Here is a 26,971-nt window from a genome sequence, read left to right as displayed (position 1 = left end):
GGGAGGGGGTGGGCACACTGTTCTCACTCAAGCCCACGTCTCCTCCCCCTTCCTCTATAGTCCTCTGTCTACTCACCACCCTGGACATTGACCCACACCAGAGCTTTACTGAATTATTCCCAAGCCAACATCCACACGTTGCTCTTTGTTGATGGCTAGGCAATGATTAGAGTAGGCAACAAGGAGAAATTCAAGGGTGTTCTAGTGGTTACCAAAACTCTGGAAATCTCATAAATTTATATCTGTCTTGTAAATATTTTTCTCTCCCCAATCGCGCCCTCTCTCCCTTATCCTTACCACTACAGAGGCAAAAGGGAAGTACAATCTTCCCCACTCTCACTCGTAACCTAGGTTCACCTTCACTGACACATCTTTCCCTGAAAACTCTTTTTGATGCCCTGTAAACACCCCTGAAATTCTGACTATCATCCCAGCTTCCTAATAGGAATGTAGAGACAACTCCTACCTGAGGCAGGAATCTCTTCTCAAGAGCACGGCTGAGTCTCATGGTCAAATGAAATAACCAGTGCCCTTTATGCCTGTAGCTTCGGATTTCAGGTCGAACTTAAGAGAATGATCAGACTCAGGGAGAGTGGTTTATAGCAGCAGACTCAAATGCCATGTATGAGTGCAGGAGTGTCATGTCATTGTGCCGTTGTCATTGCTTCAAGGAATGGTCCTGCCCACGTCCAATAAGTACTAGATGTGATTTGGTAAGAGGCAAAGGCCAAGGGGATTGCCCCTCATGGGCCAAGCATGACATTCTCTTACATGTCGGAGAAGAAAATCAGGAGAATGAAGAATAAAAGCAAAGGGAGTGTGTGATCCCAAGGACCTTTTCCATCACAATTTAATGGAATTTCCATCACAGTATGGTGGACACTGAGGAATCTTTCTTTTCTAAGAGAACTAGAGTCACATATTAAAGATAGAGATAGAAACTTTTACTCCTCAGCACCTGCTTAAATATCCCCCAGGTTCCTTGAACTCTATATGATATGGTTAAGCTTGTAGAGGTGTGGAGAAGATCCCAGACTTTGGAATCAGATCCCTGCATTCTAATCTCAAGTCCCCCTCCATTCTCATGAGCTGAGTCATGTGGAGCAAGTCCCTTAGCTCCTCAGGGTCTTAGCTTTCTCATTTGTGAAATGGAAGAAACATCGGTAGGAACTCAGATGGTGGGGTGAGGATCTGTGGTTGGTGATCAATAAATATCAGCCGACATTATGACATTGGATATTATTGTCTCATTTGTTTGACAAGCTGAAGAATCATATCTTCTTTTCTAGGTAAATTTTTATTATCAACTTTCACTTCAACACAGCTTCTTAAAATTACAAGTCACAAATGCTTTTCACCATCTTTTAGTTTGTCTCTATTTGGTCAAATCTGAGAAGAAATTTAGTCTCTCCACTGAGGCTTCTTCCAGGTAGGATTCTTTCTAGGAAGGCGCCTGTATTATACACTTTTCGACTTGTCTGCCACCTCAGTAAGCGTTCCACTCCCTTAAATCTGTATTACTGCTTCTGGATTTGGGAGGATGTTCCTCCATGACCTTGGCCATTTGACTAGCCATTGAGGTTAAAAGAAAATTTTCCTTGAATTTCCCACTCCCTCCATTCTTAGGCTGATCAGTCTATCCTGTCAAGGTGGCTAAGTTCAGGGCCCTAGCCTCACTGTTAAACAACCAACCCAAGTTGGGTGAGGGCCAGGAATGAGGGTGGTGGGAAAGGGCAGGTCCTGAGACTCAGAGGTTTCATGTCCTCCTCTAACCTCTCCTTCCTGTGTGAGGAGCTGGTGCTTTCCAAATATACTAAAGCAAGGGAGTGATTAATGAAATTATGGGACCTCTAGCAATTCCGAGGAGAGTCATCTTGGTCTGGAGTGGACATAAAGCCCTGAAGTTTTCTAGCTTTAAGTCAGGAGAATGACCCACAACCGCCCAGACACAGAGAACATGAAGGTTCCATAGTGTCGTGCTCTGTTGACACCGTCATGTCTTATCAAGGGACTGACTTGTTCCTTTAGACTTCAAACACCACTTGAAGCCATGAACTGTATTCTGAAATATTTCTCTGCTTCTTGTCTTGACAGAGATTGAAGCAGCTTTCTCAGACGCAACTAGATAGAGATAAGGTAACAGAGACTCCAGTGACCACACAAACAAGGAACATAGTCCTTGCAAAAAAATTTGGAAAGGTCACTAATCAAATGGATGACTGTACCAATTCACAAGCAATATAACCGATTCCAGGGGCAGGGGCACACCATTATTTCCAGAGCTATCACATTACAATATGCAAAATTCCCAGTTTTCATTGGAAAATTGCAAATGCAAAGAAACAAAAGAATATGATCCATTCACAGGGGGATAAAAATAAAATGACAGAAAACATTTAGAGAAGCACAGACATTGTTTATATAAGACAAAATGTAAATTGACTGTCTTTAAAATATTCAAAGAACTAAAGGAAACTATTAAAGGAACTTAAGTAATCAAGAACAATGCATGAAAAAGTAGATAATATCCATAGATATATACAAATTGTAATTTAGAAGCTAAAAAGTACAATAGCTTTAATGAAAATTCCACTAGAGAGATTCAACAATAGATTGACCAGGCAGAAGAAAGAATCAATGAACTTTCAGGGCAAAGGAAAGAATCCAGTCTGAGGAGCAGAAAGAAAAAAGAATGAAAAAAATGAGCAGAGCCTAAGGGACCCATGCGAAAGTATCCAGAATACTAACAGATGCATTATGGGAGTCCCAGAAGGAGAAAAAGGCAAGAATCAGAAAAAAAAATATTTGAAGAAATAATGGCCCAAAACTTATTAAATCTGATGAAACATAGAAGTATGCAAATCCAAGAAGCTCAACAAATTTCAAGGAGGATAAACTCAGAGATCCACACTAAGATACACTATAGTCAAACTGTCAAATGACAAAGACAAAGAGTAAATCCAGAAAGCAGCATGAAAGGTGACTTATCATGGACAGATGATTCACAGTAAGATTGTCAATTTCTCATCAGAAATCATGGAGGCCAGGAGGCAGTGGGATGATTTATTTAAAGTGATGAAAGGAAAAAAAAAGCCTGTCAACCCAGAATTCTATATCTGTTGAAATTGCCCTGCAAAAAAATGGAGAAATACTGATATCCCCAGATAAACAAAAGGTAAGGGAATTCCTCATTAGTAGACCTGCCCTACGAGAGATGCTAAAGGGAGTCCTCCAGGCTGAAACAAAGGCATTAGATGGCAACTTGAATCCAAATGAAGTAAAAAAGATCTCTGCTGAAAATAACTACAAAGATAAATATAAAAGCTAGTATTAGTATATTCTGGTTTTGTAAATCTTCTTTTTGTTTCCTATATGGTTTAAAATACCTAAATGCATAAGAAATGGTTATCAAATAACAAAGGCATCAAGCAATAATTGTAAAACTTATGGGTACACATGTATAAAGATGTAATATATGATTTTAACAACATAAAGGGGAGTGGAACTGAATAGGATTTAATAAATGAATTAAACAAATTGCAGGGTAGAAGATCACTTGTGTTTCTATATACCAGCAATGAACAATATAAAAAGGAAATTAAGAAAACTAATCCATTTACAATAGCATCTAAAAGAATAAAATACTTAGGAACAAATTTAACCAAGGAGGTGAGCAAATCATATGTTGAAAACTACAAAACATTGCTGGAAAAAATTGAAGGACTAACTAAATAGAAAGACATCCCATGTTCATGGATTGGAAGACATACAGTGTTAAGATGGCAATACTCCTCAAATCCATCTATGGAGTCAATGCCATCTCTATCAAAATTCCAAAGGCCGTTTCTGCTGAACTGGAAAAGGCAATTCTAAACTTCATATGGAATTGCAAGGGGCCCCAAATAGCCAGAACAACATTGACAAAGGAAAACAAAGTTAGAGGACTCATACTTCTTGGTTTCAAAACTTCCTACAAAGCTGGAGCTGGCCAGGTTGCACAGTGGTTAAGTTTGCATGTTCTGCTTCTGTGGCCTAGGGTTTACAGATTCAGATCCCAGGTGCAGACCCACACACCACTTGTCAAGCCATGATGTGGTAGGCATCCCACGTATAAAGTAGAGGAAGATGGGCATGGATGTTAGCTCAGGGCCAGTCTTCCTCAGCAAAAAGGGGGAGGATTGGCAGCGGATGTTAGCTCAGGGATAATCTTCCTCCAAAAAACAATCTTACTACAAAGTGACAGAAATCGAAAACAGTGTGGTACTGCATAAGGATAGACATGTAGACCAATAGAATAGAATTGTGAACCGAGTAACAAACCTGAACATCTATGGCCAACTGATTTTTGACAAGGTTGCCAAGACCATTCAGTGGGGAAAGAATAATACCTTCAATAAATGGCGCTGTACAACGTGATTACTACATGGAAAGAATGTTGTTGGATCCCTACCTAACTCCATATACAATAATTAATTCAAAATGGATCAACAACCTAAATATAACAGCTTAAAACATAAAACTCTTAGAAGAAAACATAGAGAAAATCTTCGTGACCTCTGATTTGGCGCTAGATTCTTAGATTTGAAACCAAAAGTACAAGCAACAAAAGGTAAAATCGATAAATTGGATTGCATAAAAAATAGAAAGTTTTGTGTACTAAAGGTAGTATCACTAAAGTGAAAAGACAATCTACAGAATGGGAGAAAATATTTACAAATCATGCATCTGATAAGGGTTGAGTATCCAGGATATATAAAGAACTCTTACAGTGCAACAAGAAAAAGACAAAGAACTCAATTAAGAAATGAGCAAAGGACTTGAAATGACATTTTCCCAAGATATACAAATGACCAGGAAACAGAGGAAAAGACACAAACATCATTAATTATTAAGGAAATGTAAATCAAAACCACAGTGACATATTACTTCATAACAACCAGAATGGCAATAATCAAAAAGAAAGAAAGAAAACTCACAAGTGTTGGTGAAGATGTGGACAAATGGGAAGCCTTGTACATTGCTGGTGGGAATGTAAAATGGTGCAACCACTGAGGTAAAAAGTTTGGTGGTTCCTCAAAAATGTAAACATAGGATTACCATATGACCTAGAAGTGCCACTCCTAGGTGTGTATCCAAGAGAAATGAAAACGTATGATCCACACAGAAATGTCTACACAAATATTTACAGCAGAATTAGACATAATAGCCAAAAGATGGGAAAAACCCAAATGTCTACCCACAGATGAATGGATAAATTGTATTATATGTATACAAAGGAATATTATTTATCTATAAAAAGAATGAATACTGATACATGCCACAGCTTGGATGGACCTCAAAATCACTATGCTAAGTGGAAGAACCCAGATACAACAGGTCAAATACCGCTTGATTCTTTTTATATGAAGTATCCAGAATGTGAAAATCCATAGAGATGGAAAGAAGATTATAGGCTGCCAGGGGGCGGGACCAGGTATGGGAGAGGGAGGAGGGAAAGTGATTCGGTACTCACTGTGTTGTGGAGCCACAGCTTACCGGGTACATTTGGTTGTTCTTCTGGGTGATGAAAAAGTTTCAAAACTAGGGAAAAGTGGTAGTTGCACAATATTTTGAATGCAGTAAAATGCCACTGAGTTATACTTTAAAACAGTTAACTGTATGTTATGTGAATTTCACCTCCATTTTTAATAAAGGGTCATAGACTTATGTTTAGTATAACTATCTTTGAATTTTAAAAAATACGCATACACACGAGAGAAAAATACGTTAGATCATACTTCAAGACATTAAAGATGATTATCAATGAGTGATGGGAAATCAGGTAATTTTAATTGTTTCCTCTTTGCTTAAATTATTTTTAAAATTTTCCCACAATGTTAGGAAATAGTTGCATATTGAATTCTTTAGTATGTAGGAAATAAATACTATAGTGATATTGACTACCAGACTTTTAAGAGCATGAGGAACATGCTGAAATTGTAGAGTTAAATGAGGATAAAAGAAAACTGTACTGTGTATATAATATGATCCCAAGTATTTAAAACGCACCGCTCATAGTAACAGGCTGTCTGCTGGTGAGAGGAAAAGGAGTGGCACTGTTCCTTTCTACTTTCCAAATTTTCTTAACGAACATTTATCACCACTATAATCAGAAAAGTGATTTTATTTTTAAAATGTTTACTACTGGGTAAGCTAGGAACAAAGAGGTAGAGGTTTGATAAATGTATTTGGTTTGATAAGAGCAATATTTACACTGGAATCATGTATTTTGATACAGAATACTCTTCACAGAAAAATTGTAAAGTACAGAAAATGTAAAGAGGGAAATTAAATCACCAGGCCCTAACCTCTCAGATATGCCTAGTTGTTCTCTGAACAGGATTGGGCTTGGTCTGCTTAGAAACAACAGTCCTTCACTTCCATCATAGCGAGATCATCAGCAGAGTTTGTTGAGCAAATGTGAGTCTATGATGTGCCAGGCCAGCTCCATCAGAAGTGTGGCTCTCTAGATGGAGAACAGACAATACTGAAAGGATAATTATTGCTCTTTGGTAGCCTGGTAAGCTTTCTCACTTCACACGGTATTGGCAATTTAGTCATCTGAACTTCCTTTGGGGACTCAGCCCTTTCCCAGTCTTAGTCCATGTGGTTTGGGTGGGACTGACTCCAGCCTACCCAAAGGAAACTGACCTAGGCTTAACTCAATGAGTGGGTTCAATTCCTAGGATCATAAAGATTTGTTAATTTAGGCCAATAAAGTTCAAGTACAGGACTTTTGTTAAAACATGGACAAGAGACATGGACTCTATCACTCTGAGCATTTGTAATTTAAAAAGAGATGTTAAAAATCCCCTAGGAAGGAAGCTGTGCTGATGAATGGGTTGCTACATGGATTTGGTAGATGGTGGCCATGCTTTGTTCTCATCTCGTGCATCCCTCTACTACGGTCCTTCCCATGCTGTGCTCTGATGACTGATGCTTCTGTCTCCTCCACCAGACAGACAGCTCTCTAAAGGAAGGAGACACATCTCCAATATGTTTGGTCATGGCACAGAGAAGGGCCCAAACACACATCTGCTGAAGAAATTATCCTGATGGACTTAGCAACCTGGAAATGAGGCATTGGTGGTTCTGTCACTGGGGACTCAGGTTTCTGGGGCTCCAATACCTCTACTGGCTGATACCACAGCCCACAGTCTCCACTTTGTACCCTTGGGTTCCTGCTCTAGGCTGCAACAATTGTTCCGCCCTGAGTCATCCACTGTGGGTTCTGATGTGGTCACTGCTTGATTATCACACAACCACCCAGAGGTTGTCATCAGGCAGAAAGAGTGGGGGCGGGGAAGGTTTCATAGAAAGCCGTCTCTGAGGAAGCACCACACACCACAGGGGGCCTTGAGGTCACTGATCCCATCTGTACCTCGTTCCTCTCCTCGGGGATAAAAGAGAGCAAGGAGGAAGCACCAGCCTCTCCAACCTGGGCAAACTTCCTGGAAAGATGCAGCCTCTCCTGCTCCTGCTGGCCATTTTAGTGTCCCCTGGGGCAGAGGCAGGTGAGTGACCATCCCCGCCCTCAGATGCCCAACCCCTCCCCCCAAACACAGTGGGCACAGATCTCCTGCCCCTTCTGCACGTCCCTCATCCATCCATCCACCAGCAACATTCTGAATCCCAGCTCCTGTCCCACCTCAGAATCCCATGTATGACACTAAATAAGCTACCAGCAGGAATGGCAGGGAAGGAGGCTCTTCTCAAGAAGAGCCAGTGGGTGCTATTCCCTCCCTAGGCCCTACGTTTGCCATCTGCAAAGTGGAACTTAACTGGAAGTGCATGGCAGAGGAAGGGAAACTAGAAAAGAGAAAATAATCAATTCCCATGCAGAGGGCAGAGTGGGCCTGGCTTCCAGGTCTGGGATGACACAGATGCTCCCCTCAGTGTCTGCTTAGGAGAGAAGTCTGAGCTCTGCAGACCCCGGAGTTGGTGGGCCCAGTGTCCCCAGAGGATTGCTATGCCGTGCTCAGTCCCAAGGCCCCTCAGTCCCTTCTCCAGCTCTGCTTTTCTTCCCAGGCCTTTAGCAGCTCCTTTCTTTCCAGGATGGAGCCACTCTTTGCAGACGTGAACTTCTCTGCTTTCCAGAATCCCACAAGCACTGGCCATACAAACTCTCCTTCAGGCCCATAGGGGGCCATTCCTTCATGCAGCCAACAAACAACTTTGGGGCCCCACTATGTGTCAGACAATGGGAAACAGTCTATGATAACCTCTAGATCCCTAAACTTAAGTCCTGGCCACTGGAAAGCAGCACCATCCCGGACATCACAGGACAACAGGGCCTTAGAAAGGCTCTTGAAACAAAGCAAAGTCAGGAGAGGAATTTTCAGGAGCCTCTAGGACTGTGCTGTCCTTAAGACGCATATGTTCACCTGAAATTATCTGTGGAAGACAGATTCACAGGCCAAGCCTGTCTTCTTCCTTTGTCTAGAGGGAGCCCCACTCTTGCCCCTCTCAAATCCAGGCCATCCCAGGCTCCCAGATGCCCAGCAGTACTGAGCAATCAAGCTATTGCATGACTGATGGACTCACTGGGTGCACACAAGCAGATAAGATTTTTCCTTCAGGGGAGATCATCGGAGGACATGAGGCCAGGCCACACTCCCGTCCCTACATGGCATTGGTTCAATTTCTGATTGAAGAGAAAAAGCACAGGTGCGGCGGTGTCCTTGTGCGACAGGACTTTGTTCTGACAGCTGCTCACTGCTGGGGAAGGTGAGGGGCCACAGGTAACTGACACCTCCTAAGACTCCTACAGGGACCCTTGTCTTCTGCCCAAGGGCTGCAACCTGGGGGAGCTCCCCCGGCTCCTGGGAACTCAAGGCCATGAGAGCTTATGAGAGGAGCCATCTGAGAGCATGACTGGGTGACTGCAAGTGAGAAATAGGACAGGTAAGCTTTGTGATCAGAGGATCAGAGGTGAGAACAATAAGCCCAGTTGAGCAGAGAGACCACATTGGCCAAATAAAGCAGCTGTTGAGGATGAAATCATGCATTAGGGTCAAAATGCAAACTCAGATTATTTTCACAATATTGCCAGAGTGCAAGAGAAAACTTCTAGGTGACCTACCCTCAATGTCATTGAGAAACACAAGGGACAGAGTCACTCAGTGCACAGTCCTCTGGTTGTTTGGATTTCCCCAAGCTCCAGGCCTGCCCCGCCCCATGTCACCTGCCCTTCATGTCTCCTGGGCTGGATCTCCTTTCACTCCAGGTCCCCCTACATCTCCACTCTGCTTTCTGTGCAGCTCTTTCAAGGTGACTCTGGGGGCCCACGACATCGAGAAGCAGGAGACAACCCAGCAGAATTTCTCTGTGAAAGCAGCCATCCCACACCCAGACTATAACCCTAAGAACTACTCCAACGACATCATGTTACTAAAGGTAAGGGAACCTCCCCTCTGCTCTTACTCTCCTGGGTCCAGATTGTTTCCCCTCCCACTGGGACCTGTCCCTTCCCTCCTTCCCATCCCGGCCACCTGACTAGTCCCTGTGGCTCAGGGGAGAGGGAAGTCAGTGCAGCCTCATCGCGGTGTCCAGGCCCAGGAGGCCAGTGGCTGAGCTGGACTTTCTTGCCTCTTCTCATCAGCTGGAGAGAAAGGCCAAGCTGACTGCAGCTGTGAGGACCCTAAGCCTGCCCAGGGCCAAGGCCCAGGTGAGGCCGCGACAGGTGTGCAGAGTGGCCGGATGGGGGATAGTATCCCCGATGGGCAGCTTCTCAGACACGCTGCAGGAGGTGGAGCTGACCGTGCAGCAGGACCGGGAGTGCGAATCTTACTTACGCAATTATTACAATAGTACCACTCAGCTCTGCGTGGGGGACCCAAAGGAAAAGAAGTCTTCCTTTAAGGTGAGACTGGGCATCTGTCTAGCTCGGATCTGGGGAGAGGGGTGTTTGGGGAAGATCTGGGAGCTGCAGATCCAAATTGTAGGAACACCTTCACCCCCTAGACTCTGATCTTTCTCCCGGGAAGAGAAGGGGGGAACAGCCAGAGTGGGGAGTGACAGGCCTTCTGGGAGCCTACCCGGGGCCTGAGATGCATCCAAACATGGTGCTCCATCCGGAAGATGAATTTGCAACACTCTGCCCCACGCTGGGCACATATATTAGAAAACTGCTCCCTGGGTGTGCAGCAGTCAAACCAGGTGGCTCCTCAGAGCTGGCTCCCATCTTGGTTAAATGGCTCACCCTACATGCTGAGTGTCAGCCCCACCTTCCTGCTTCCATGTCCTTAAACGGTAGACCGAATAACAGTCCCACAGCGCCCTCGTGGGAGAGGATCCGGGACCTGGTGGAGGAGAGGGAGCTGCCCCCTGAGTGAAATGAAGCTGGGACAATGTCCAGGGTCAGGACTGGGCAGCTGAGGAGCCCACAGGGGCCTGCCCTGCTCTCTGATCTCCCACGTGGAGGCCAGGCCAGGCGGCCTTCACTGAGAGTGTGCTTGGGATGCAGGTGGGCAGGACCTGGGGGAGCACGGACTCAATCCTCCCTGCTCTCTGTCCACAGGGGGACTCCGGGGGCCCTCTCGTGTGTAAGAACGTGATCCAGGGCATTGTCTCCTATGGACGAAACAATGGGACACCTCCACGGGCCTTCACCAAAGTCTCGAGTTTCCTGTCCTGGATAAAGAAAACCATGAAAAGCCTCTAACTGGGAGAATCAGCCTATCTTCTCTAGAGCTGATGCACAACGACACCATAGCTAAATAAATTTCTCTTAGCTGAGTGGGAAGAGCCGGTTTCTTGCTGGTTCACTGACCCTCTGTCACAGGCACCTACTCTGTGCTTAGAATGCCAATGGCACAAATCTGCTGATTTCTGCTTCTTCCTCTTCCCCCTCCCACCACCACCTCCCCCGAACATCAAGCTAAGCTGTTACCCAGCTACTTCTGACCCTCATCTTTCTCTGGGCCTGCCCTTCTGCCAGGGCTGACGCTGAGCACCATCAGGAGAAAACATGAACCTCTCTGGTCCTGGGGCTCAGGGTGAACTTCTTACCTCCTTCCCTGTGTTAGATGGCAGAGAGGAAGGGGATGACACCATATGTACCGGACACCAAGCAGGCAAGCCTGGGGTTGCAGCTCAACATCATAGCCACCCACACGGGGAAGGGGAGAAGCAACCTGAGCAGGACATTTCTCTCCCACAGCCAGAAGCTGGCGCAGAATCAGGGTGGGTCTCTGGAGAAGCTCCTTGTTCTCACCCAGCCTGAGTTTCCTCCCTGCCCTCTTGTGACCCTGGGGCCCAGCTTGCCCTCCAGACTCCTGGCTGCCCCTTCTTCTCCATCCCTGCTTTCCACTGAGAGTTCTCAGAGTCCACCAACTCCTGTCTCCTCCAGACAAGGCTGATCTGAGCTGGCCCCTTCCTTCTAGCCCTCCTGCCAAAGACACCCAGAGCTCCCGGTGGTTCCAGCAGGGCCTCTGCCCTGAGATGCCAGCCCAGCTCATGACCTGGCAGAGAGTAGAACAAGGACCAGGCTTGTGCTGGCAGAAGGGGGGTCCATGGAGGACACAGCAGGCAGGCTGTCTCTCCAGAGCCCCTGCCCCATCCCTCACCTGGCAAGGTCAGCTCAACCCCTCACATCTAGCCCAGTGTCCCCCGAAGTGCTCAGGGTGCATTGGCCACCTGGTCACTTGATAGCCAGAGTCCCTTTCAGCCTGTCCCTCTTACTCACTGCTGGCCTCTAGGCTAAGACCCCTCACTGGCCACCTAGGGCTGTCTCAGCCTTTTGAGTTAGCCCTACCCTCTCTGCAGTAGGACTGGAAAGCACCACTTTTCCATCAATAAACAAACACACCCTGATTAAGCTCCTAAGTGCCCATCACTGGGAATCCACAGTGGACCTAATACAGACTCTGTCATCTGAACCCGAGTGACACTGACAGTGTGAGTTTCACCCAAATCATGCAACCCTCTCTCCCTCCTCACATGAGTGCACATGGCCTAGATCTCGTGGGAAATCCAGAGGAATAAAGTAGTTGCATTCTGTTTCTTTGCTGGTCACAGTCCATGTGAGCGTGAGGACATGTGACTCTAGAACAGCAGGGCGTGGGATTTGGAAATGACAGCAGTCATTAGTTTCTAGGGGTGAAGTCGCCACACTCTGTCCACCGGAGCATCCTCTGCACCTAGAGGAGAGGGCAGCCTGTAGGGAGGGAGAAGGGCAGCGAGGGCAGCCTTACCTTCATTTGCCTTTAAAGTCGGAGGTAGGAATGTCATTGTACAGCTTCAGATCATAGGAAAAACTGCATTACATACTTGCTTGAAGGCAACTGGAGTCAGACTCTAAATACCCATCCAATTGGACTGGCTGGAAACATGATCCCTGTGGTTACTGCACCTCCTGCCTGCTCAGAATCAAACCAGATTCAGGGAGGTTCACACAGTATGGAAAACTGGAGAAAGGCCTCTCCTCTTAGGCAACCGTTGTTACTGCTACATCCATAGTTTCCAGACCATCCTATTTTTCAATTTTAGGAGGTATTTGACTTGGAGCCCCCACGTAGAGTACGGGATCCTTTGCTGAATGAGGATCTCCCTGTCTTGGGCTCAGCTCAGGAAACACTCCCAGCAGCCATCTCTCCAAGGGCTTGCCACTCATATGGGGCACGACCTGGGAGCTGAGCATTGGTTCCAGCTCTGAGCTCCTGCTCCAAACCCACACAGCACTACCCTCTCACCAAAGGGGTACATATTCTGGGATCATGTAACCCTCACAGGCACGGCCTTTCCCACCTTGTTGTGCACAAACCAGGCAGCAATACAATCTCTTTCTGACTGCGGGTACTTTGACAAGCGCAGAGCAGTGAGGACACACAGCTTCTGATCTGGAGCTGAAAAAATATCCCTGCTTCGAAGACATACTAAGAACCTGGCTCCTTGATGGAAAAAGACAGATAATAAAATGCTGAAAGCAAAACAAAACTAGTATCTGAAAAGTTGCCCAGCTACATGCATATTTAGTTTCACTGTAACATGTACTTTGAGGAAATGGTTCTGTGGTTTTGATACAAGTTTGAGGACCCTGCTGCAGGTCTTCCTCCTGTGAGAGATGAGGGAGGGACACAGTCCCAGGAGGGGGCAGTGGACGACTGAAGGGACCACAGAGTTAGAACAGAGCCTGGACTGAGCCCAGGCGCCCTGACAGCCAGGCCAGCAAGAGCCCTGACATGTTGTTTAACCCCCGTCCCGTGATGACTTCCTGGCATCCCTGAACAAGAGCTGAGCTTCTGCTCACACACCTCCCTGGAGAGAAAACCTCTGGGCTGCTGTGCAGCCATTCTGTGACAAGGATTCCAGCACCTCGCTTGGTGAGCTGAAGTCTGCTCAGGGGCACATTTGGATGGGGGTGGGTCAGCACCCTAATCATGCTGATTCCTTCAAATCTCCTTTGTCTGTGGAAGTGTCCCCTGCCCCACCCCTGCCTTTGAGGAAACAATCCTTCTGTTCCTCAAGTACCTCTGTAATGAAAATTTAAATAGAAATCAATAAAAGATCTCTGGAATGACCTCAGGGAAATGCGTCTACTCACCCAAACCCACTCCCATCTCCCCTCCTTCCCTCCAGACCCACCAGAAGAGCTGGGTCCCAGGATGGCAGGGAGAGAACCACCAGGACAGCTCCTGGGGGAGAGAGGCCCAAAGAAATGTGAGATCTTGCTAATTTCTTTTGGGATCTTATCTTGGGGTGGCTCTGCCTTCCTGCCTACCAACGTACTTCTGCCGGTTCCCCCTGTGTGGACTTACAGAACTCACAGGGTTGATTTCCTGTCTTGCTATCCCACACAACACTGCTTTTGTTCGACAAACACATTTCACCATAAAAGAAGTGCAGCCACTGGTTCCTTTTCATCATAGGCCTATTGCTAGACGACATTCCTCATCCACAGATTCAGGAAGCTCAGTGAACCTCGGGGAGGGCAAAGGAATCCACATGTAAGCATATAACAGTCAAACAGGTAAAAACCAATGATATGGGGCCACCCGGCAGTGCAGTTGTTCTGTTTGTGCACTCTGCTTCAGTGGCACTGGGTTTGCTGGTTTGGAGCTCAGGCGCGGGCCTACACACTGCTTATGAAGGTGACAAATAGAAATGGTAAGCAATAGGATATATTGGAGCATATGAGGAAGCCATTTGGTATAAACCTAATTTGGCCTGACCTTGTTCTTCCTAAAGGGCCTGACTGTGGCCATTGAGCATGCATTGTATACCTGCTTTAGAGATTCCCTACGGCAAGAAAAAAGGCCCTTGAGATAAAGGTGTAACTTCCCTCCCCCTCTCAACATTGGCATTTCCTTAAGGCTTAAGCATCTTTCCTTAGGCTAGGAACTGATTCCTGTGCTCACCTGTGACCACCCAGCTTGAGACAATAGACTTGCTTCCTGCTGTGGCCACCAAGATGGCAGACTCACTACCTGCTGTGTCCATCAAGCTCTGTGCCACCAGTGCAATCTTGCGACTATTGTGGGAGGGACATTTCAATCATATGTGAAACATCCTGTTTGGGGGTATATAACCACTCTGTACACCTCACTTCTTTGGTGCCCTTTCTTCCTTCAGGAAGAAAGGCCCCGGGCCATGGTCCTCAGATTTCAGCTCAGAATAAACTCTCCCAAATTTTCATTTATAGATTGGTTATGGATTATTTTTGTTGACAAAGCCATGCTGTGGCAGGCATCCCACAGACATAAAATGGAGGAGAATGGACACAGAAGTCAATTCAGGGGCAAACTTCTTCAGAAAAAAAAGAAAACAAACATGAAGAAAAAAGGCTGAAAGTAGACAGGGAGGAAAGCAATGTCCTTTATTTTAAGAGAAACAACAATAAGAGTATCAATAAGCTCTCATCAGAAATGATGGAAGTCAGAAGACAGGGAGATGACATTTCTAAATGGTTGGAAAGAAAAAAGAAATAATCAACCTCTTTCTGGAACTCTGTGTTCAGTGAACGCGTTGTTGAAAAATGAAGGCAAAGTAAAAACGTTTTCAGAACAACAAAGGTATGAGAATTTGTTGCCACTGGGCCTGCACTGCAAGAAAAAGTAAAAGCAATTCCTCAGGCTGAAGGGAAATGGTGTCCATTGTAGGCAGGAAGGGCAAAAGAGTAATAAAAGTGTAAATGTGACCAAATATAGAAGACTTTATATAAATTTCTTTTGAAGATTAATGGCTAAGGCAAAAATGCTTTAGAATTTATGCAATATAGTAGCAAAATGTATGACAAAAATAATTCAAAGCATGGGAGGGAGGATAAATGGAAATATTTTATTGCAATTATCTTATATGAAATGGTATAACATTAATTCAACGTAGACTGTGATATGTGAAGGAAACATATTACAATCCTACAGTACCCACTAAAATACTATGTAGAGATGTAACCAAAAGCCAATAAAGAAGGCAAAATCAGATACAACAAAAGAAGCCAGGAAAAGAAGGACAGAAGAACAAAAAATTAATCACACAAATAGAAATCAAATAGCAATATGATATTCTTCAACCTAACCCTATCAGTGGTTGCATTAAATGTAAGCAGATTAAACACTCCAACTGAAGAGCAGAGATTCTCAGTCTGAATTAAAAATGCAAGACCAATTTTGTTCTGTTAAGAGGAGAAACTCAAATATAAAGACATGGATAGGATGAGAGTAATATTATGGAAGAAAAAATAAAGACATATCCTGCAACACCAATCCAAAGAAAACAGCCTTGCCAATGGAGTGTGCTCTTTAATTTTAGAATTTGGGCCACTTGTGAGATGAAATAGAGTGTCTTGGTAGAACTTTTATTTCTATTTTTTCCATTCCATTTCTCTTAATGTAAGCTGAGTAAGCTGAGACTTCATTAAGTTTTAATTATATTTTACTGTGAACTGTCTTGTCTTTTGCCTATTCATCTATCAGGTTCTGAATCTTTTTCCTATGAATTTTCAGATTTCTTTATATATTAGATAGATTAGCTCTTTAATTGTGGTATATGTTGCAACAGTTTTTTTTTACAAGTTGGCTGTCTGTATTTTGATTTTGCTTACACTGCTTTTTGATATAAAAATTTAAAAAGTTTTTTATTTATATATCAAAGTTTATTTATCAATCTTAACTTTAATGTTTCTGGATTTAGAGTCTTTGCTAGAAAGGCTTTCCTTTTTCTAAGTTTAAAAAGGAATTTACCCCTCTTTATTTCTAGTGCATGTATGGTATTACTTTGTATATTTGAATCTCTAATCTATTTGGAGTTTATTCTGGTGGTTTACGTGGAATGTGACTCCAATTTCATCTCTTGACAAATCGCTATCTAGTTGTTCCAGTATCATTTATTAAAAAGTCCATCAAATTGCCAGTGATTTGAAATGCCACCTTATGATAAACTACATTTGGTCTCTCTGTCTTTTCATGAGTCAGGCCACGCTATGTTCAGGAAAGAAGTTTTATAAGATGTTTATAATATCAGACAAGGTTAATTCTCTCCGTACTAGTCTTTTTTCTTTTTGTCACAATTTTCCTACCTAATCTTCCTTGTTTATTTTCCAGATAAATTTAGAAATTGTCTAGAAAAAATTTGATATTTTGATAGGAATCACATTAACTGTATATATGACTTTGGGGGAAATTATACCTTTTTGGTACAGATCCATCCTATCTGAGAACTAAGGCTATCTTTCTACAACTTGTCTATTGTTCTGCTTTTAGGACTATTTAAAAGTTTTCGTCGAATAGATTTTTCACAATTCTGGATAAGCTTTTCCTAGCATCTTGGTTCTTTTGTTGCGACTAATAGATTTTCTTTATGGTTATATCTTCAAACTGATGGTTGTTCGTGTACATGAAAGCTATGGATTTCCTTCTAATTTTGAAACAATCTCAAGCTTACAGAGAAGCTGCAAGTACAATACAAAGAACTTTTGTTTTCTTGAGTCATGTGAGAGTAAAGTTACTGACATGGTGCTTTGTCACTTCCCATATACTTTAGTGTGTAATTCCTACAAACAAGGACACTCTTCTATAACCACAATCCAGCCATCAAACCCAGGAAACTAACACTGACACCATCAATACCATCTAATCTTTAGACATCTAATCATTAGCATTGACATGTTTACTTATTGGATTAATCCCCACAGAGGTTTACGTAACAAATCTCCCACATCCCCATCGTCCCCTATGTGGGTCCCCTCCTTGCTCCATGCAGGCTCTGACACTCCACATCAGCAGCCCCTTCATGCCAAAGCCCACCTCACCCTAATCAGCCTGCTCTGACAAATTGCACCACCCTGCCCCACTGTCTGTATCCCCACTTGAGCTCTGATACCACCTACTAGGCCAGCCACTAGTGTGAACATCCGTCTCACCCGACTTGGGCATCCACTCCCTGCACTGGGCTGCCATCCTCACCTCACAGGTAGTCTGACACCCCAAGCTGTGCTGCCCAGTGCAGGGTGTCAGAGCCAACATGAGGTGAGGAGGGTGTCCACACAGGAGGGAGGTCTGCTATGAGCACCTTCCCCACCCCACACAGGCATGACTTGGACACCTCCCTCTGGTTCACTGTGGCTCCCCTGCCAGACTCACCATTGGCATTGTGCTGTTTCTTTAACTAAGGATCTATTGCTTTTTAAGAGAATTGGGATCAACATGTTAAGAACCAACACTATTTTCAATTCCATGATTCACTCCTCTCTTTCCATCATGGGGAGATAATCAAGATAACTCATTTAGAAGATGATACCAGGATATCAGAAATGTCGTTCTCTGGCCAGTGGTGTGAAAATACTGCTTTAGCTGCCTAGCATCCATTCTCATTTCACGTGGTATCAGTAATTCAGTAAGGAGAATAACTTTGGGCAGAACCAACAATCTTCCATGCTCAGAACACGAGATTCGGACAGAGCAGACTCCAGCCGATCAAAGGCTGTGACCTGGTCTTATACAGATCAGAGCCTCTCACCAACTCTACAGACACCTAAAGCAGCGTGACAGATGGTGCTTTGCTGGGACTGCCACTGTATATCTCCCATGCCATAGGCTTTTCTTACAGGACCGCAACCCTCCTCCCACTCACAGGTGGGGTCTGTGCCCTTTCTTATTTAATTGGGGCCAGGGGTGCCTTTTGATTGCCCCAAGCAGTGAAATAGGGTAGAAAGGATGCATGATGACTTCAAAGTCTAGGAAAGAAAAAGAACACAGCTTCTGCCTGGCTCGCTTTTTAGGAGATGCTCACTCTGGGGAAGCCAAGCATCACATCGTGAGGAAGACCCGACAGTCCCATGCACAGAGACTACTTAAGAGGCCCTCATGGAGAGGAAGGGACAGCCAGGACCAATCACTGGGCATGTGTGAGCGAGCCTTCACGTGATTCTGGCCTCTGGGCATCAAGCCTCTGCTGACACCAAGGGGAGCAGAGGGGAGCTGTCCACACTAAAAGCTGACCAAAAAGCAGATTTGTGGGCAAAAGCAATGTAGTTTGTTGTTTTGAACCACTCGATCTTCAGTAACTGGAACCAGCCCTCTTGAGCAATACTCCCACTCCATCTGTAAATGCCTCTAACCATGGCTTACACCAGCGTTATCTGATCACTGATGGCTTTGGCTTCCTATCAGAAGCAAGGAATCTCATCTCAGTGACCCACGTCTCACACAGAAAGGGGCTTCCATAATGATCATCCTCAATAATGACGTCCAAAGAGAGCCAAGGAAATGAAGATAGTGTTGGATCTGTCATCACAGATTGCTGGGGCTCAGGGACCTGCTACTGGCTGATCAACATCCCCAACCATCCTGAGAGCAGCCAGCAGTTCCTGCTTTCTGTGAGTATGGTCAGCACTGAGAGAAGAGCTACGAGTGCTTGTGTGGTGACTGATAAGCTCTTGCTCCATTCAGGCCCAAGGACTTGATCAGACAGCACTGTGAGGCATTCAGAGGGAAACTTATGTGATAAAGGCCACAACACTGAGGAGACACTTGGAGTTAGATGACAAGGAGGAAGCACCAGCAGCTGTGACCTGGACATACTTCCTGGGGACATGTGGCCACTGCCACTCCTGGTGGTGTGTCTTCTGTTCCACAGGGGAGAGGCAGGTGAGTGACTGTTCCCACCAACAGATGCCAAGCATATCCCACACAGGCTCAGCCCTGCTCAGACACTGCACTCAGACACATCTTAGTGCTGGTCCGACCCAGGAACTTCTGAACTCCAGGTCCAGCCTCCATCAAACACGAGCAAAGCTGATGCATGATGAAAACTCAGCAGGAATGGCAGGGCAGAATGCTGTTCTCCATGAGGGCCAGCAGGTGCTGTTCCTCCCCAGGCCCTACCCTCGTCATCTGGAAAGTGGGTTCTTTTACAAAGGCAACTGGAAGGGGGTTGGAAGAAGGGAATGAGAAACAATTAATTCTCAAGGAAAGGGAAGCTTGGAGAAAGGGGCTGACTTCTGAAATCAAAGTAGGACCCACTAGCTTTCTAACTCAATGTCCTAAAATCTATCCTCCAGTTCCACTGCCTTCTCCAAGCTTTGTCACTCCAATGCTGCCCAGGAAAGAAGCTAAGGATCCAGTTGATCCCAGAGCTGGCGGCATCCCATTTCCCTTAACACTGATGTTCTGCTGGTTCACTCTCAAGGTCTCTCTGGTAAATTTTCAGTCAATGGGCACAGCAGCTTTGGAAGGCTCCATCTTACCTGCTGCTCAGAACCTACCAGGACTATCCCAACCTACCCTCCTCAGAGGCTAACTGGGAGTCATTCCTTTGGGCAGACAAGGCATTTACTGGGCACCTATGACCTGTCAGGCTCAAGCAGATACAGAGCAAACACAGCCCAGCATCTTGAGCTCATGTTCCAAATATTACAGACCAGCAGCCCAGTGAGGTCAGGATAAGACGAGGAAGGAGAGGACCCAGAGAATGTAAGGAAAAGGGTTTTCCAGGATCCACTGGGCCTTCATCTTTTGTTCCAAACACCATTCCTGTCTGCCACACATGTGTCTGCAGGAGGAATTAAGGAATGAGGACTGCTCTTCTCTTTGTCAGAGAGAGAATCTGAGTCTGGAGGGTCACTAGGCAAGCCAGGGTTGCAACCCCAGTAACCTGTAGGACCCCCGTCTTGGTTGCTTCTGGCTGCTACAGACCCCAGGATCTGCCCTCCAGCTCCTTCCCACCCTGCTCTCCTTTGTCCCGAGTTCCCTGCTCCAGCCTGTGACTCCATGAGCATGGCAAGCAGGGTAGAATTCTTCTTTCAGGGAAAATCATCAGGGGCCATGAGGCCAATCCTTATTCTTGTCCCTATCTGGCATTTCTTCTGATCCAGACTCCAGAGAAAAGAAAAAGCTGCGGGGGGGGGGGGGGGAGTTCCTTGTGTGTGAGGACTTTGTGCTGACAGCAGCCACTCGCTGCTGAGGAAGGTGAGGAGCAGCGTGTGGCCCCACCCTTCTGCCCACACTTCACAGAGAAATGCCTTCTCATGGGCTGCAGAGCTGGGCCACCAGGTAACACAGAAGAGCCCTTCAGAGGACAGGGAAGCTTTGGGGAGAGAGGAACAGGTCAGTTCAAGGGGCCTGTTGAAGAGACAGGCTGGTCGAAAGGTGGCATTGGGAGGAGGCTGAGGTTGTGCTCCAAGCCCAAGTGCACAGGGGAGAAATTCAAGGTTTTGATTAGACACAGGCAACCTCTGTACCTTGATGAGCACCCACAGTCTGCTCCAGGAACTGCCACCCAGCATGGAATGCCAAGAAGCAGAGGACACGGGGATGCTCAGCCCCAGGGCCCCACCCCTGTAATTCCTCCCCACTCCAGTCCAGCCATGTCCCAAGTTGTCCTGCCTCCTTCATGGCTCCTGGGGTGCATCTCCTGTGACTGCACGTCCCACTCTGCTCTGTGCAGCTTAACCCACTTCACTCTGAGGCTCCACAATATCCAGGAGCAGGAAAGGACCCAGCAGGTCATCCCTGTGAGAGGAGACATCCCCCACCCAGACTACAAGCCTAAGAATTTCTCCAAGGACATTGTGTTACTAATGGTAGGGCACATTGCCCCACTGGTTCTTGCACACTTTAATCCAGAGGTTATTGCATCCCCCACGACCTCCATCCCTCCCTCTTTCCCAGCATGACCCCTATACTTGTCTCAGTGCAGTGGAGAAGGCAACCCCATGATGGTCCCTGGAGTCTTTGTGAATTCCTTTCCTCTGCCTTCAGCTTGAAGAAGAAGGCCAACCTGACTGCCTTTGTGAGCCCCTTCAGGCTGCCCAGGAAGAGAGAACTGGCAAAGCCAAGGACGATGTGCAGTGTGGCTGCCTGGGAGCACCTTGGTGGGAGTACTCCCTCGGCCATAAAACTGTGGGAAGTAGAGCTTGATATCCTCAGGGATAAGCAGCGCATCTCTCACTACAAAGGCATTCGTACAACATTCGAAGGCATTCATTACAACACCGTCACCCAGATATGTGTGGGGGATGCAACAAAGAGTAAGACTCTTTTTAAGGTGAGATCCCTGGCACTGTCCCCGCACAGCCTGGGGTATAGCCAAGCTTGAGGAGATCTGGGGCAGACAGAACTAGCTATCTCCTTATGTACTCAGCCTTGTCACCAAATCAATCTGTGGTCCTGTCACCCTGCAGGGATAGGAGCCGGTCACACAGCCACTTATAGGCAAAGTCTTCCTGGGGGAGGAGAAGAAGGGAATTGTCAGGGCCAGGCTAGGGCCCCAGAACCGAGGAAGGCCACAAAGGCTGTCCTGGCCCACATCTCACTCACAGCCCCCAAACAGAGACCACTCAACTGCAGGGCATAAGGGGGAGGAGGAGCAGGAGAAGCCCCAGCCCAGCCCCTCCTCCCCTGCCCACAGGGGGAGGCTAGTGGCTCCCTTGTGAGAAACGAGGTGGCCCAGGACATTGTCTCCTTTGGAAAAAAGAATGAGAAAAACCCACCTGTCCACACCAGGACCTCGAGCTTTCTACTCTGAGGAAAAATTGCCTCCAGGATTCATCCATCCATCTTCTGTGGGACAGAAGCCAGAAACGCACTGGGTAGAGGAGCATGGAGGGGAGGCTGCCAGGGACTTAATGAACTTCCATCTTTAGAGTGGAAATCATTAATTCTTTCTTTATTCACCAGCATGTCCTAGAGCCTATAGCGTATGGAGTAAATTTGTCAACAATATCTGAATCTTGTATATAAGAATGGATTGAGAAAGGTAAACTCATTTGTAAATCATCCACCTTAGAGAAGGCTGGACTAGAAAGACGTTGTCTGCTGAATGTTTGCCACTGATGAGTGTGCTTCAACTACGGGACAATGTTTACTGGGTGGAAAAGTAACACATGTTCATCATAGAAAGACAGTTAAAGGAAGAACAGACAAACAAGAAGGTTAAAATTCCCAAGAATATCACCACCCCGAGATCATCATCATTAGTGCTTAAGCAGGCGGCCTTCCTCTCTTTTTCTGTGTCTTCATAACATTCTGTTGCTTTAACAGAATTGGGATCTGGCTGTTTAGAATTCATAATGTCTTCTTTTCCACTACTCCCTCATCTGTCATCATACTGGAGAGGATGTTGGGATAATCTGTTGGAAAATATTTATAATTTTTTGGCCCAGGCACATCAAAGCCAGGATTCACTGGACCCGGGACAGAGACTATTTAATGAATAGTGATTATTAGGATGATCGGCATCCACTTTCCCATCTGACATCAGTAACCAGCATTTCTCTAGGGGAACTCCCTCCTCAGAAAACAGACACTCCGATTGGGGTGGAACAATCCCCCCCTCAGGTCCAGGGGTGCTCAATGACTCAAGAATAAACCACTTAGGCATTCAATTCTGATGGACGCAATGGGATGGTTTGTTTTAGTCCCATGAATATCAAGTCCAGGATTTTATTCAAAACTGTGGGATAAAGGAAGCTCTCTTTGTCACAGCATATTTACATTTAAAGAGGGGATTCTAAATATTCCAAAATAGGAAGCTGAACTTGTGGTCAGAGAGGCAGTGAGGTTACCACTGTGGGTGTCTGCGTGTGTCCAGCTCTACATGCCCCTAAGGCAGGTCCAGAATCTATCTCCAACCACCAAGCCGACCCCCACCACAGCCCCTACTGGCCTACACACTAACCACAGATTCTCAGTCTACTCAAGGCGACCACCATCTTCTCAAGGGCAGGAGACATCTCACTCATCTCCTTGGACCTAGCTTCCAAAATAGTTATTCATAACTTCATCAGGATGGAAAAAGAGCCAAGAGCTGAGAAATGGAGACATTCTAGATTCAGTCAGTGAGGGGCTTCTGGAGTCCAGCTCCTCTGCTGGCTGCAGCACAGGCTTCACTTTCTTGTTCTTTCTTCTTGCTTTCACTCGTTGACTCAGCACTGGGAGTGCAAGTGTGGTTGGTGACAGTGCTACTGTCACCTAAGCCAATCCAGAGAACTTTGACAAACCACATTGCAGATGAAACAAGAAAACCAGAGGAGCACAGGTCTAGGAGGTCTGCGAGGTCTTGAGCCACCACTCCTGCCTTCCCCGTGGGGACTGTGTGTCTGGGAAGAAGTAACACCAGCAGCTGTGACCTCGGCAGACCTTCGGGAAAGATGCGGCCACTCCTGCTTTTGTTAGTGTTTCTTCTGCCTCCTGAGGCTGGGACAGGTGAGTGACCATCCCCATTCCAGAAACCCCAGCCCATCTCACAAAACCCTCTGGACTCCTCACGCTTCTGCCCAGCACAGTCAGGGATTTTCCTCAGTTTGAGTCGAAGAACCTTCTAGACCTCAGCCTCCATCCTAAACCTACACTAACAAGTCTGATGCTGCATAGACACTCAAAAAGGATGGCAGGAAGGAAGGGTGTTCACTAGAAGATTTAGTATGTGGGCCTCTCTCTCATCACCTGGGAAATGGATTGTTCACAGAAAGGCATTTGGCAGATGACGGGAAGCTACAAATGACAAGTAATTAAAATCCATCACTCCAACCCAAGAAAGGGCAGGTCAGAAAAATCGATTGCGGTAATGAGAGTTGTCCCGGACCCAGCTTAAGATTCGGTTTCATTTCCTGGTAACTTTACCCACTCACCCCCGCCGAGGAGAGAAGCCCAGGGAGCAGCTGATCTTTGAAGGGGCTGGATCACTGCATGCAGGGCGCCCCGTTGGCGTGGCTCTGCTGTGGTCCTGGGCAGTACATTTTCAGCCCCACCTCCCCCTGCCATCTCAGGCCTTTGGCTACTCCACACAGTGTCCCCTCTCCAGGCCAATGGCCTTCAATCCCACCAGCACGATTCCCACCAAACTTCAGCCTAAAGCTAAGTGAAGGATGTTCATTCATGCAGCCACAAAATGTCTACTGAGATCCTAGGATGGGTTAGACCCTCGGACATGAGGGTTGTAGAAAATCCAATGCCATAAGCTCACGGATAGATTATTAGATAGGGTACCAGTTGACACATTAGCAGAGGCTCAGCAGGCTTGGGAGACGCACTAAGACAGAAGGCATAGCAGAGGCCTGTCCACGATCCTCTGGGCTCCTCCATTGTGAAGACAGCTCTGATCTCCTCCATGTATGGTCTGAAGTAGTTCAGGGACAACAGATACTGTCCTCCCTTTTCTCACAAGAGGTTCTGAGGCTTGACATTCAGAAAAGGTTATTCTCCTACTAGGAGAACCTGGAAGGACTCTCCCCGGTGTCCGCAGGGCACTGTAGACACTACCCTCAATCATCACCTTCCAGAACCTTCCCTCCTGACCACAGCTGCTCCCAGAAAGCCCATCTTCCAGTCTTTTCTTTCAGAGGACATCATCGGAGGACATGAGGCCAAGCCCCACTCCCGCCCCTACATGGCATTTGTTCAGTTTCTGCTTGAGAACAAAAGGAGGTGTGGCGGTGTCCTCGTGCGAGAGGACTTTGTTCTGACGGCTGCTCACTGCCAGGGAAGGTGAGGGCCACAGACAACTGACACCTCCTGAGACCCCTACAGGGAGCCCTGTCCTCTGCCCAGGGCCCACAGCCCAGGGGAGCTCCCCTGACTCCTGTTAACTCAAGGCCGTGAGATCCTATGAGAGGAGACATCTGAGAGCATGACTGGGTGATGGAAAGTGAGAAACAGGACGGGTAAGCTTTGGGGTCAGAGGGTCTGAGGTGAGAGCAAGTGGTCCACTTGAGGAGAGACACCACACTGGCCAAATAAAGCAGATGGGGAGGATGAAACCATGCATCAGGGTCAAAATGCGAATTCAGAGAATTTTCACAATATGACTTGAGGGCTAGAGAAAGCATCCAGGTGACCTACCCTCAACGTCATTGAGAAGCACAGGGGACACAGTCACTCAGTGCCCAGTCCTCCTCCTGTTTCGATTTCCACTGGCTGCAGCCCTGCCCTGCCCCACGTCACCGGCCCTTCATGGCTCCAGGAATCGATCTCTTTTGATTCCATGCACCCCACCACCTCACTCTACTTTCTATGCAGATTAATGAATGTCACTCTTGGGGCCCACAACATCCGGAAGCAGGAGAAGACCCAGCAAGTCATCACTGTGAGACAAGCCATCTGCCACCCAGACTATAATCCTAAGAACTTCTCCAATGACATCATGTTGCTAAAGGCAAGGGAACCTCCCTACTGCTCTTGTTGTCCTGGGTCCAGATTGTTTCCCTTCCCACTGGGACCTGTCCCTCCCCTCCTTCCCATCCTGGCCACCTGACTAGTCCCAGTGGCTCAGGGGAGGGGGAAGTCAGTGCAGCCCCATTGTGGTGTCCAGGCCCAGGAGGCCAGTGGCTGAGCTGGACTATCTTGCCTCTTCCCATCAGCTGGAGAGAAGGGCCAAGCTGACTTCAGCTGTGCGGCCCCTCAGCCTGCGCGGGGGCAAGACCCAGGTGAAGCCTAGACAGGTGTGCAGTGTGGCCGGCTGGGGGAAAGTCTCCCCAGTAGACAGAGTGTCCGACACACTGCAGGATGTGGAGCTGACTGTGCAGAAGGATGATGATTGTTACTTCCACTTCCCCAACCATTACAACCAGTCCACCCAGATTTGTGTAGGGGACCCAAAGAAGAAGAAGAACAGCTTCAAGGTAAGGTTTCCAGCATCCACCGAGACAGACCCGGGGAGAGAGGAAATGGGGAGCTCTGGGGAATGGGAGTGGCCATATCTTCTTGCCTCAGCCTGAGAGCTTGGGCAGCCTGGGTCCATGAATGCAGTCTTTAGTTTTTTCCCCACAGCAGATCATGGCTGCAGGGTGAGGAAGGATCAGTCACCCCACAGCAGGGTTCTCACCCAAATTTCCCTGAGGATTGAAGAGAAAGTCTTGGCCTGGGTGGAGCTGCAAAGAAAAGTCAGAGCCAGGCTGGAGTCCGGGATGAGGGAGTTGACAAGGCTGCCCTTGTCCTGCTCTCCCACAGACCACTGACCCCTGGGCTGGAGGGTAGGGCAGGACAACAGGGAGGCCAACTCAGTCCTTCCTCTCTCTGCCCCCAGGGGGACTCCGGAGGACCCCTCATGTGTAACAAGCTGATCCAGGGTATTTTCTCCTATGGACAAAACAACGGGACCCCTCCAGGTGTCTTCATGAAGGTCTCACACTTTCTGCCCTGGATAAAGTCAACAATGAAGCACTTCTAACAGCAGGCAGGAGGCTGACCTTCCTCTGTGCCTGACCATCTTTCCTGGGGCAGAGGCAGGAATCCCGTGGGGCGGGCAGTGGGACTGCAGGGCCGTAATAAATGGATCTCTAGCGAGTGTGACTGAAGTCTCACTGACTCACTGAACCACTTTCAACACACAACAGCATGCTCCAGGCAGCCCTCTGCTGTCAGTTGTGGCTGTCCTTCCTCCTTCCTCCTCCTGCTCTCCTTCCCCCTAAACCCCATGCTGTATCCTTTCTGAGTCACACCTCTGTGGTGCTGAGCCCTGTGCAAGGGCTGAGTCTGAAGGCTGCTCAGTATAAAAG

At 46.9% G+C, this 26,971-nt stretch overlaps 2 protein-coding genes across 2 annotated transcripts; both read left to right on the top strand.

Annotated features, from left to right (window-relative positions):
• Positions 1-7,333: 7,333 nt before the first annotated feature.
• LOC138925091 (granzyme B-like) lies at positions 7,334-10,783 on the top strand. Its single transcript, XM_070273741.1, has 5 exons — positions 7,334-7,553; positions 8,619-8,766; positions 9,300-9,435; positions 9,641-9,901; positions 10,559-10,783. The coding sequence occupies exons 1-5, from the start codon at positions 7,499-7,501 to the stop codon at positions 10,700-10,702; spliced, it is 744 nt and encodes a 247-aa protein (XP_070129842.1). The 5' UTR covers positions 7,334-7,498; the 3' UTR covers positions 10,703-10,783.
• A 12,608-nt stretch (positions 10,784-23,391) lies between these two features.
• On the top strand, positions 23,392-26,759 carry LOC138925093 (granzyme H-like). The gene is made up of 5 exons (XM_070273766.1): positions 23,392-23,681; positions 24,818-24,962; positions 25,494-25,629; positions 25,835-26,095; positions 26,500-26,759. Exons 1-5 carry the CDS (start codon positions 23,627-23,629, stop codon positions 26,641-26,643), a joined length of 741 nt encoding a protein of 246 aa, XP_070129867.1. The 5' UTR covers positions 23,392-23,626; the 3' UTR covers positions 26,644-26,759.
• Positions 26,760-26,971: the final 212 nt, after the last annotated feature.

This window comes from Equus caballus, chromosome 1 (genome assembly GCF_041296265.1).
Source record: "Equus caballus isolate H_3958 breed thoroughbred chromosome 1, TB-T2T, whole genome shotgun sequence".
NCBI classification, from domain to species: Eukaryota; Metazoa; Chordata; class Mammalia; order Perissodactyla; family Equidae; genus Equus; species Equus caballus.
This window is presented reverse-complemented; position numbering and strand designations above follow the sequence as displayed.